The sequence below is a fragment of the Aotus nancymaae genome, unplaced genomic scaffold (assembly GCF_030222135.1).
Source record: "Aotus nancymaae isolate 86718 unplaced genomic scaffold, 86718_ANA_hifiasm-v0.15.2.pri h1tg000158l, whole genome shotgun sequence".
Taxonomy (NCBI): Eukaryota; Metazoa; Chordata; class Mammalia; order Primates; family Aotidae; genus Aotus; species Aotus nancymaae.
In genome coordinates this window covers 470576-483408 of record NW_026988573.1, presented here as the reverse complement: position 1 = coordinate 483408, position 12833 = coordinate 470576, and the positions used below count along the sequence as shown (strand labels likewise).

The window sequence follows — 12833 nt, the reverse complement described above, 5'->3', positions numbered from 1 at the left end:
TTTTTACCATGTTGGCCAGGCTGGTCTTAAACTCCTGACCCCAGGTGATCCACCTGCCTCGGCCTCCCAAAGTGCTGGAATTACAGGCATGAATCACTGTGCCTGGCCGGCTATTGATTTTTATATATTAATTTTGCACTCAGCTACTTGACAAAATTATCTTGTTTGTAATAGATTTTTAGTTAATTCTCTTACGGGTTGTTGTTGTTGTTTTCTAATTTTGTCTCCTACTTTCTAATTTTATATATCATATTTTTTTCTCTTGTCTGATTGTATGGGCCAGGACCTCTAGAACAGTATTCTAGAATGATAGGGTTAGTGGGTATATTAGTCTATTTTTATGCTGCTGATAAAAACATACCCAAGACTGGAAAGAAAAGGAGGTTTAATTTGACTTACAGTTCCACATGGCTGGGAAGGTCTCATAATCATGGCACAGGGTGAAAGGCATGTCTTACATGGTGGCAGCAAGAGAGAATGAGGAAGAAGCAAAAGCAGAAACCCCTGATAAACCCATCAGATCTTGTGAGACTTAATCATAAGAAAAGCGGGAAAGACTGGCCCCCATGATTTAATTACCTCCCCTTGGGTCCTTCCCACAGTGTGGGAATTCTGAGAGATACAATTCAAGTTGAGATTTGGGTGGAGGCACAGTCAAACCACATCAGTGGGCATCCTTATCTTGTCCCTTTCTTTGCTGAGATTGCTTCTGATGTTCTACAACCAGCTACCCCTGTGTCCTGTCCATTTGGAGTCTGCCTTTGTTTATCCTGCTCATAGCATTTCTTTTCTTTCTGTCAACAGCGCAGTGATGGCCCCTATGTCTTGGTGCTCGTGCCAACGAGAGAGGTAAGCAGGCTCCCTTTCGGGGCAGGTTTTAAGCACATGTTTTCACTGATGTCCTGTTGAATTTTTCTTCCTACTGCACAAACCACTGCACACCAGTTCCATTTGCCTGGAAACCATCCTTCTGGTTCTTGTCAAGGAGAAAAATTCAAGTAGTCTCTGAGAATCATAAGTATGGAAAAGTATTTTCTTTTTGTCTAGAAACTAATGACACTATTAAATGTCTGTTTAATAGTGTTTTGAGTTCAGTTGCTAAAAAAAAGAAAAATTTTGCAACTGAATTCAAAACCAAAAGCAGTTGGCTCTGAAAATGAACCTTTATTTTTTTTAAGAAGCTACTGCTACCAAAAAAAAAACCTTAAACTTTTCAATATAATTCTTCTTTCTTGGTGGAAATCTCTTCTATCTGATCTATTTTATTTGCCTGCAGAGACAACTTCAGATTAGGGTATCTGGTTTCTATATCAAATGCTAATCACTTCCTTACAGAGAATTGATCACAGAAATGGAGATTTGAAGTCAGCCTTTTAGACAGCCTGCAGTGCCCTGTCTCAGCTCAGTCCAATGAAGGCGCAGGCACAGAAGCTATTAAAATTTTTATAGCAGCAAAGTTGCTACTTCCCTAGGATGCTTCATGAATACTAAATATGTGGAAACTGTATATACATCCTTTGAGAACAGGATTCTGTATGAGGCATTGAAGGTCCTTAATAGTTGTAACCGACTTTAGTTTTCACTTGCTTTGTTCTCTAATGGACTTGTTGGTTTGCTTTTGTTTTATTGATAGGAAGTTGAGGAGTGACCATCTCCCAGTCTTCAGATACCCTGGCACAGTTTTAGAGTACGGTCCTTGCACCTTTAGAGTGAAGTTCCCAGAGGCTAGCATTTTGAACCACTATCTGGTTTACCCTGCATACATACTGTATTCTTTCTCTTTCTAAGGAGAGTCAAATTCAGGTCACTTTGTTTCATCCCCTTACATTTTTGTGCACCACAGACTTCAACTTCTCTGTGTCGCACTCTGGGAATTTGAGCCAGCAGAGGGAGCACAAAACACTATTTTTGTGTATTTCCAGGGTTTAGACGTGGTGTCTTTACCCTCTTCCCAAACTGACAGGTTGCAGAACCAGTCTAAGAACAAGGTGTATTTTCAGAGTAGATTCTGTGTGTAGGATTTTTTTTCTTCTTAAATCTTAACTTGAGGTCCACGTTTGGATCCTAATCACATTACATTGTCTTTAAAAAAAAAAAAAAAAAAGAAAGAAAGAAAAAAAGGGATCCTGTTCATCATCTCTAACTTTTAAAATTTTTGCAGCTGGCTCTACAAAGCTTTGACACAGTCCAGAAACTGCTTAAGGTAAGGCAAACCATGAGCCTTTTATGTTGCTTTCTGACTTTGAGGAAGGATTTAACATACCACGGTTTATTCTTTATTTTCAGAGAGAGAAGAATCATTTCCTTTTGCCTGGATATCTCTGCTTTCTCTAGGTAGTTTATAGGTTTTTACTGATCTAAAGCTGCCAATGACTAGCTTAGCTGGATTCTCAGTGATTCCTGGTGCATAAAGTCCTGCAATTCGTTCATCGTAGTCACTAGCAAGCCACATACAGAAATTCGTAGGTACAACCTGACGGCAGTCCAGTGGAAAGCAACTTAGAAAGCTGCAAGTAGGGTTTGTTTAAGAAAGGAGAGTGAAGGCTGCAGGTGAAAGTCTGCCAGCTCACCAAACTACATCATGAATTGATCCATCCTTCCTTTTATTAGGAGTGGAGAGTAGGGAAGGGTGTTGCTTGGGTTTTATCTTAACCCCCAAAAAGGCAATTGATTTGCCGAAATGTGTTTTCAATTCAGGCTCTGTGGGGAAAGACAGGGAAGCTACTTGAATGATTTAAGAAGCTCACATTTCTCTCTTACTGTGGTAGAAGCTGGTTATAGACCTGTAATTCAAGTTACTGCTAATAGTGAACTTGGGTGTGGCAATGCCTGAGGATTGTGTCTGCACAATTACACCTTATACAGTGGGAAGCTTCAGTTCTTTCTTATGCCTTTTTAAGGAAAGGGAATTTGGAATCAGTGTCTTATGTTAGTAAAGGGGGCTTTGCATTGACTCTGGTCTGCTGTCTTTCTGTAGCCATTCACCTGGATTGTGCCTGGAGTGTTAATGGGTGGAGAGAAGAGAAAATCAGAAAAGGCCAGGTAGGGAGAGGTTTGTTGGTTATTTCCTTCTTGAATCTCTTTGTCCTGCCTTCCTGTTCGGTAAGGCTGGGTCCTTCTAACCCTGCTGAGGGCTTTGTCTCAGGCTCTGCTTCCTACTCCCGGTGCACAGGGACAGATTGAGTCAGTGGGGAGTGGTCACCTCTAGACGGTGCTGTTTTTTAAAAATATTAAACCTACAAACAGGTTTCCTTCTGATGTTGCTAGTAACAGTGCTGTCACCTTCTTAACTCCCACCTCCCAGATGCCCGACAGCATCCCTGGTTTAGTATACATCCACCTGGGTGTGACTCACTTTTGTGTACATTGAGAGTTTGGGGTTTCGTTGTTTGCTTTTACAAAAACAAGACCTCCACTTATATAATGCTTTGCGACTTGCTTTTTACGATCAAATATGTTCATTCCTTTGTTAGGATTTGCAATGGGTGTTAGTTGAAAACTGTTGCAACAAGTAAATCTCAAATTGTCTTCATTCTTTTGAAACAACTTTTATTGTATTACAGCTTAATAATTAGTGCTCAGTAATTATGTATGTAGTCTATAACTGAGGAGTAAATATGAAACCTAAAGCCTCAAAGCATTGGTTAGGGTTCAACTCAGCTGTAAATAATAACAATAATAACAAATAACAGTGGCACAAACAATAGACAAGTTTTATTTTTCTTTCACGTTTAGGAAATCTGACCAGAGCCAGTCCAAGGCTGGCCTGGTGCTCCAGTGTCAGGGCTCAAGCTAGCTCTTTCTGTCTTTTTGTGCCACTATGGAAGGATTCCATTTTTAAGGTTACCTCATAGTCGTAGATAGTTGCAGGCACTCCAGCCATTGCATCTAATTTCCTGTCAGCAGATAGAGAGATGATCATACCTGCTCCCTCTGAAGGTGCTTGTATGGTTGACATGTTCCCTTTTACCCTTTTATCCCATTGCTAAAACAGAAACATGACTATACTTAACTGCAAGGAAAGCTGGAAAGTATCCCCAACTAGGCTGGGTGCAGTGGCTCATGCCTGTAATCCCAGCCCTTTGGGAGGCCAAGACAGGAGGATGACTTAAGACCAGGAGTTTGAGACCAGCTTGGGCAGCATAACAAGACCTCTGTCTCTACAAAGAAAAAAAAATGTGTTAAAAATTGGAGGTTTTTATTACTGTGGACAATAGGAAAATGGTTGTTTGGGGAATGAGAAATTAGATTTATTGTATATAACCCATGGGACAAAGCTGAGCCCCGTTGTATGGAAGTTACATAAAGGGTTTAGCATAAGAAAAAAGTGTCCTAGCAATTGGAGCACATTGGCATGGGATAACTTGCTCAGATGATAGATTCCCTGGCACAAAAACCTTCAAGAACAGGCTAGATGACAATCTCTTTGGAAGGTTCTAGAAAGGATTTATGAATCAGATAAAGAGCACTGGCTTATGTAGTTACGATTCCTTTCAAAGTTAAGGTTTTGTGATTTTAACGTAATTTCAGATCTTAACAGTCGCATTTCACAGTAGAGGGAAAGACTCGAGCACAGTTTTCCACGCAGTTGTCACTGTATTTTTCATGATTTCAGGCTGTGGCATGTTTGCGCCGTGCATGAGATGAGTCTGCCTCTCTTGCCTTTTTCCTGTGTTTTCTATTGGTGTAGGCTTGTTTGATTTACTTTCTTTTATGATATATAATTTTAAACAGACTCCGCAAAGGAATAAATATCCTTATCTCAACTCCTGGACGTCTTGTGGATCATATAAAATCCACAAAGAACATTCATTTTAGTCGGCTGCGGTGGTTGGTGTTTGATGAAGCAGACAGGTGAGCCTCGTCCCGGGATGATGACAGGTGGAAGAGAAGGGCTGCTTCTGCTCTCCTTGTTGCGACTTCTCTAGCCCCTTAGACCACATTTGCTCTTCATAGAGATAAAAATTTCTTTTCTTTCAACCACAGAATCCTGGATTTGGGTTTTGAAAAGGACATCACAGTGATACTTAATGCTGTAAATGCAGAATGCCAAAAACGACAGAATGTCTTGCTATCAGCGACACTCACAGAAGGTGAGTTGAAAAGAAGTGATGGGGCCTTCTTTGTTCTTAATGAAGAGGAAGGACCTGGATTGAATCCCGGTTGTTTATTGCAGCGATTCTCAACCTCGGGGAGGTGGGGGCGGGGAGAGAGACGTCCTTTGAAGACTGGCTCTGAAACTCTGTGTTCTGCACTCCCAGCTTCCCTCTTCCACTCATCCGAGACAGATATGTGCCCCAGGGTGTGGGGCAAGGGAGAAAGGGCAGGGGTGAGGACGAGGAAAGGCTGGCTGCTGTTGGCTTGGTGGTTTCATGGGCTTTTTTTTGCACTTGCAGCCCACAGAGAGCAGGGCCCTTGCACTGAAGATGGTGGCATCTTATCTGAGTGCACTTTTTATATAATCATTCTTCCTCCTAAAGAGCTATTGAACTTAAAAAATGTATTATTGAAAAAGCTCTTCTCTGTCTTCCATCCATATGAGATGGAAATTCTTAGCTCTCTTCTGTAATTGGGAACACGTAGGCTTAGAAAAGTTGTGTCATTTCACCAGCATCGCCCTACGCAGTGAGTCGTCTGACCAACAGTGCGGTGTTTACGTTCGTGTCTGGTTTCTTTGGTTTACTAGGCCACATGGCGATGTGCATGTACCAGATGCCGTTCATGTGGCGCCTCACTGTTCTCCATGTTCTAAGTAACATTGATTTGGAGGGATAGCTCGTGAAAAAGGGATTCTGTGGTCAAAAAAGTTTGAGAAATGCCCCACATTCCCCCCCTTGGATATTTTCAGGGCACATTAACACAATAAAGGCCCTGAGAGAGCTGCTTATAGCAAAGCAGCTTTTGTGAAACCTTTGAAATCCAAGGTTTGCCATAACTTACTTGACCAAAGAATCCTTATGGGAGGCAGGGGTGGGCACAGTATCTGTTGCTATTCTTTGGATGCTGTTCTATAGGTGAGTGTTTGTGGAATGTTAGTATGGGTTGGTTGGTAGGCTGTGGAAAGAAATTGGTAGATCTCCCTGCAACACACACACTGGCACTAGGGCAGATCAGTGCTGGGACTTGACGATACCCATGGGGACTTTCCTAACATACATGGGTGGCTGCTGTGTGGGGCGTACGCTTTTGTGACCAGTTTTACAGTGTATTTGTCATCCGCTTTGCCCTTCTCATTTTATGCAAGGTGTAACGCGGCTGGCTGATATCAGTTTGCATGATCCAGTCAGTATTTCTGTCCTGGACGAGAGCCATGACCAGTTGAACCCAAAGGACAAAGTGGTCCAGGAGGTCTGTCCTCCACCAGCTGGCGATGAGCTGGACAGCTTTGCGATACCAGAGAGTCTCGAGCAGCACGTGACTGTGGTTCCCAGCAAACTGAGGCTTGTCTGCCTAGCAGCCTTCATCCTTCAGAAATGCAAGGTAGGACTGTGGGCTCGAGCCGACTTGATCCCGGGAAGAAAGGCTGCTTTCTTGTGTTAAGCATAGGTAGCAGTGAGTTGAGACACCAGGAATCAGAGGTTTTCCAATTTATCTCTGTGTTCCAGAGGTGGACTTTGATGTACGTCCTTTCAGTCAGGTTTTAGGGTTATGGTAAAGAATCAGAGGTCAGTAATAGCCATGATGTTCAGCTTGAAATCTGTCCTCCATATCTCTCCTGTGACATTAGGAACATCACAGGTGGTGGGAACAGCTGGATGGGAGGCAGACCTAGGGGCTTGTGCTCATGTTTCTCAAAGAATCCTGGCATTTGTGTATTTATTTACTAGATTTCTGTGATAACTTTCTCTGAGATGTAGGAAAATAGTGAGTGGAAGGGCTGAAGGGTGAAGCTTCAGGATATTCTGCATATGTGCGGTCTCAGCCAGGTCGTGTTGCGTGTGGCAAGCCCTGGACGAGTGAAAGGAACGCAGCTCCGCATAGCTACGCTCCAAAGTGTGTTTATTTTTGTCAGATAAGGAAAAGCTGTTTGAAATGATCACTATGTCATTTTCCTCTCCCGCATTCTTTGTAGAGTGGAGTATCGCTGTTTTTATTTTTTTTTTAAATAATTCAAAGGTATCACCTTTGTTTCCAAGTAGGGATCAGCATGACCATGAAGTTTAGAGAAATACTCATTTTAATGTCACCTAATCTTAAAATATGTGGGTTTTTCCTCCCTTTGTGTTGATGTAGTTTGAGAAAGACCAGAAGATGGTTGTCTTTTTCTCAAGTTGCGAGCTGGTGGAGTTCCACTACAGCCTCTTCCTGCAGACCCTGCTGGGCAGCTCAGGGACCCCGGCATCAGGGCAGTTGCCATCTGCCTCCACGCGATTAAAATTCCTACGACTGCATGGCAACATGGAGCAGGAGGTGAGCACTGATCTCCCTGTGGAGTGACGTGGCCCCACGTGGAGATGGGGACAGACCTGAGTCCAGCAAACCCGTTCTTTAGGCTCAGCAATGGCTACGACCCTTGCACATTCCACTGGGCAAGTCAAGAATTAGACGAAAATGGGTGACCCACTGGAACTCGAGGGGATCACCCTGCAGGATTGATGTGGGCAAGGGGAGTCTATTGTTCCCATTTGCTTTTGCTCCAGGAGCTGGTCTCTTCCACCCGAGAGAGCTCACAGGCCCCGACTTGGCCTGAATCTACCTCAACCAGCTGTTAAGGCAACAGAGTACCACTAAGTAGCTGGCACCAGGGAAGGGTTTTGCCTTTTTAGTACCCAGTGTGTAATTAGGGCTTGATGTCTTCAAATTAAGAGCATTAATGGAGCTAAATTGTGGATCCCATATGGTACTGCTGAGCACGGCTGCTGTCATTGTCAACAAGACGCAGCGCCGCACTCTGAACACTTTTGGTTGGGAGAGGGTACCGTGAACCAAAGGGGCTTCGGGTTCCCAGTTCTTTCTCGGCACAGAGTGAGATTTCTGTTCAGGAAGAAGAGTACAACATTTCCCCGATTTTAGGGACTTAGTTGTGTGAGTCGCATTCCTCCGCTCTTAACTGGGCTGTTTGTTAGGGAGTCGGGGTGGAGTGTGGGAGTGAGATATGCTCACTGGAATTGGGAAAGAAGGGACAAGCGAGACTCGGAAAGAGGAGCCATTTTGACCTAGAGGAGAGGTTACCAGGCAGCTTTGAAAATTAGAAAGTGAGAACGAAAACTGGAAATCAGAATGAGATTTGACTTGAGCCAGCTTAAAAGATCATAACACTTCTAGAGCTGAAAGGGACACTAGAGCTTTGACATCTTCTTAAATAAGTCCAGCCCCTCTTTGCTTTTGCTCTTCTATTTGAATAATGAAGTAAAAGGAGGCCCAGAAAAGCGAACCTGCTCAAGGTCACTCAAGGACACAGGTTATTTGCCACAAGATGATATAGAAATTCCCGAATATTCCAGCCCTTGCGCGTTAGGTAAACTCTTGGTTTTTACCTTCAGATCACTGATTGAATCAGACTTGTTGATTTTATTTTATTTTATTTTATTTTTTTTGAGATGAAGTTTTGCTCGTTACCCAGGCTGAAGTGCAATGGCGCGATCTCGGCTCACCGCAACCTCCGCCTCCTGGGTTCAGGCAATTCTCCTGCCTCAGCCTCCCGAGTAGCTGGGATTACAGGCACACGCCACCATGCCCAGCTCATTTTTTGTGTTTTTAGTAGAGACGGGGTTTCACCATGTTGACCAGGATGGTCTCGATCTCTTGACCTCGTGATCCACCTGCCTCGGCCTCCCAAAGTGCTGGGATTACAGGCGTGAGCCACCACGCCTGGCCTATTTTATTTTTTTAATACCATTAATGGTTTTGTGTTTTATTTTTGTTTTAAGCTTTGTTACTAATCCTGTGGGTCTGTTTTTGCTAGAGGTGTTCTGCAGCGTCGATCCAAGGGTGATGTGGGGAGCTGGGTGTGGACTCAGAACGGTCTAGGGATTTACTGTAATAGATCACACAAGAGTCTATAGCTTCAATATACAGAGTGTAATGTTCATCTCGCGTTGTGACGGGAGTAGTCTAGCACGCTGTTTGTAGCTGTGCCCTCTGGGGCACACTGCTTGTGCTCTTGTCCTGCTGTCATTTGCTGACTGTGGGACGTCAGGTAACTATTTAACCTCTCTGTGACTCAGTTCCATGTCTCTAAAATGGGGATGATAATTGTACTTCCTTTAGGGTTGACTGAATTAATGCAGACAGAGCTCTGTACACAGCCCACAGTAAGTGCTCAGTAAATGTTAGGTGCCGTTAGTGCTATTGTTCTCTGTCCTTCAGGAATAATTCTTTTTTTATAGTTTAAAATTGTTAAATTTTGTTGATGCTGTCTGTTTATTAAGTATTTAGCCTTTGCAGTGGAAGACAGGAGGTATAGTATCCCTGTATTTTATTTTGTAAGTATTGGGGTAAGTTTTTTATTCTAGACTAAGCTGAAACAGTCCCACTTACGTCTTCCGGGCCGCTATCCTACATGGCCTTGGAATGGTCTCCTTCGTTGGTTGACATGGTTCTACATAAGTTGAAGAGCAGTGGTTAGAAGTTACTATTTGTGTGGTAGTCATGATGAAAGTCCAAGAGTTTGGTAGGCTTTTTTTCTTACCCCAAATTTGAATACATCATATCTGGTCTTCAAGGTATTTCATAAGCTTTTATGACCTTTTTTGATGTTTTCTGATTTTGAGTCTACGATGTAGCCATTAAAACTGATCCTTATAAAGACCATGCAGCAGACTGAATGAATGTATCTGTCTTTTGAGGGTCTGAGCACTGACTCTGGAACACAGCTCCCTGCGTTCGGTATCATTCCAGCCCTTTACCATGGGTGCATGTCCTTTGGGCAAGTTCCTTAACCCATTTGTGCCTCAGTTTTTTCCTTCTGGAAAATGGGAGTGATGATAGTACCTACACATAGGGATGTTACGAGGATTAGCGAAGTGCAGATGTGTAAGGTGCTTACGCCAGGGTCTGGTACATGGTGAGCACTTGATGAGTGTTTGTTGTCGGTATGTCTTTATCCGGTGTACTAAGTGAGGTGTGCCCGGGGCTTCCAGCTGCGGACAAAATCTATGCACATGAAAGACCAGAAAGACATGCCGCGGCGCATAGCGACTGTGCCAAAGCAGCAGAGACTTTACCTTTTTCCAGATTTTGAGTAGCTTGGTTCTCTTTTTGTATTTGTTGCCGACGGGTAAATGTAACCAACTCCCAACTACACAGAGGTGACATGACTGAATGCGCGCTTGCAGGCTCCCACTGAAAGCGTTCTAGGATGCTCACCTTTTGGTTCAGCAAGTGTGTTTCTAGGAATTTAACCTAAGGGAGTACTTAAGAATGTACACAGTGACTTATTTACAGAGATGTTTATCACAGCACTGATTGCAACATTAAAATATCAGCAGGGCATGGTGGCTCACGCCTGTAATCCTAGCACTTTGGCAGGCTGACGCTGGTGAGGTGCTTGAGCTCAGGAGTTCGAGACCAACCTGGGCAACGTGGCAAAACCTCATCTCTACAGAAAATACAAAAATTAGCCAGGCATAGTGGTGCATGCCTACTGTAGTCCCCGTTACTCAGGAGGCCAAAGTGGGAGGATCACTTGACCCTGGGAGGTGGAGGTTACAGTGAGCTGAGATTGTACAGTGAGCCTGGGTGACAAAGTGAGACCCTGTCACACACACACACAAAAATCAGAGATAACCTTAATTGCCAGTAATACAACGTTGGTCACATAAATAATGGTACATCCATTTAGCTGAATACTATTTCACCATGAGGGATGATGTGGTCTTTGGATACTTGCTGGCATGAAGAGATGTTCAGATTCTGTTGGTATATAAGAGCATGTTAACAGTAGAAGTAGTAGGATACCATTTTTTTGGAAAGCTGAATATTTGGTTATGTTATGCACAAAAGGAGGACTTGGGAAACATCGATGTGTCCCTAGTGGTAGTGGTGGTTTGCCTTGAGTGATATTTTATTTTCTTCCTTTAACGTAAGTATAGTTTTTCTACAATTAAAATACATAGTTTTATAAATATCTAATCTTTTAAAATATTGCCTGTAGAGAAGGTTGGTTATTCTTGATTTCTTCAGAGCACTTGTAGGAGAAAGTTTAGAATAAATTGCACACAGGTTTGGAACCTTTCATGTAGTAACTTGTACCTTCCTGTTCTTGTATTTGGCCATTCCTGGAGAGTGTGCCTACCCTGGTACTGTCTCACAGAAATGTGCACCCTCAAAGTTCCTCCTTGTAGCCTCAAGTCTGGCTAAGTACAGGGTCATCTTGGAAGATGTAAAGAATCCACTTCTTCCTCTCTCCTGGCAAACCTCTCTGTGCCCGAAAACAGCTCTAGCAGTAGGAGATGGGGAGAGCTAGGGAGATCTAAGCCTACCTTGCTGGAGTTTGTCTCTGAGTTGTAAGGCCCTATTTTTCCTCGTTTTTGTAGGAAAGAACAGCAGTGTTTCAGGAATTTTCACATTCCAGAAGAGGCGTCCTTCTTTGCACGGTACGTATCATCCTGTCTTCCATGCATTCCATGCAAAGGCAGATACATTTCTGTATTGGCTGTGTAATTTTTTGTCTCCTGACTGTCCTGTGATCAGCTCTACAGGGCCCAGGAACACTAGGGGCCCCATGGTGGGGCTGGCCTCTTTGCACTTCTTTCTTGTCACCTGACGGAGCCACAGATAGCCAGCCACCACTGCGCAGAAGACTTGGCAATTTGCTCACTAATAGTGGCAGCTGTTGGTCTGAATATGTGTGAATCTTAGAGATTTCTAGCTACCAAAAACTTGTAAATTACAGCTATCGGGAGTAATTAGAGCTGAGAAAGTCTTTCCACAACAAAATGATTCTGCTTGCCTCTGCTCACCTTTTCTTAAAGGAAAACCGGTGCATTTGGGCTGATTTTATTTGCTGTTGTCTCAGACTATCATTTGCCCTGTGATTTCAGGGCCAGCTTCCTCAGCCTCAGGGTTTGGAGTCTTGGGTAGCTACCTTCTCCAGCACAGCACTGACCTTTTTAACTCACACCTCTTGTGCTCTTTTCAGATTAAAAACTCACACCTTCACTGTTCCCCCGCCCTGGGGATTCACTTTACCGTAGTTGTTGCTATCTCCAAAGATTAAAATGCCTTCTCTGTGCCATCTTGGATGATGTAACTTAATCCCCAACTGGTTATTGGAGAAGTCCCTATATATACAGCAATGAAATTGTACTATAAATATAGTAAATCCAGTGAACAAGTGCTGGGTAGAAAGAAAGATACTAAGCTAATGCCCATCTAGGCCACATTTGATACAATTACTTTTTAAGGAACTTGTATTCCATATTCAGTATTAAAGGCCATGGAGACTTTTCTGTCTAAGTGTAGAGTTTCTGTATGAGTGAAGCGTGGTTTCTTGTGTGTATATATACATGAGCTCATCTGCAAGAGGGCTTGTTGGTAAACTGCCTATCACAGTGTCAGTTCTCGTGTGCGAGGCAGACTAGCTCTGCCGACACTCATTCAGATCTGAGAGCTGTAACCGTGGAATACTTGCCTCCTAAGGAGATCTGTGTCTGACCAAGCCTTTTCCTTTATGAGGCCCATCCATGAGTCAGATGCTCGAGCTTGTTCTAAAGCCATCTTTATGCGTGGTCTGTAGTGAAGATTAATTCCAAATAATCTACTTAATAAAGAAATTTGATGGGCCAGGTGCAGTGGCTCACGCCTACAGTCCCACCGCTTTGGGAGGCCAAGGTGGGAGGATCACTTTAGCCCAGGAGTTCACGACCAGCCTGAGCAACAATATAGCAAGA

At 43.4% G+C, this 12833-nt stretch overlaps 1 protein-coding gene across 4 annotated transcripts in view; it reads left to right on the top strand.

Moving 5' to 3' along the window:
- Positions 1-12833, top strand: part of DDX31 (DEAD-box helicase 31) — a 77299-nt gene that overhangs the window by 19176 nt on the left and 45290 nt on the right. For all 4 annotated transcript variants that reach the window (XM_012457927.3, XM_064371713.1, XM_064371712.1 and 1 more), the window contains exons 7-14: positions 805-849; positions 2162-2203; positions 2978-3042; positions 4735-4854; positions 4987-5093; positions 6245-6480; positions 7234-7410; positions 11478-11537. In XM_012457927.3, the coding sequence (XP_012313350.3) occupies positions 805-849; positions 2162-2203; positions 2978-3042; positions 4735-4854; positions 4987-5093; positions 6245-6480; positions 7234-7410; positions 11478-11537 (852 nt within the window). The remainder of the gene's footprint in view (positions 1-804; positions 850-2161; positions 2204-2977; positions 3043-4734; positions 4855-4986; positions 5094-6244; positions 6481-7233; positions 7411-11477; positions 11538-12833) is intronic.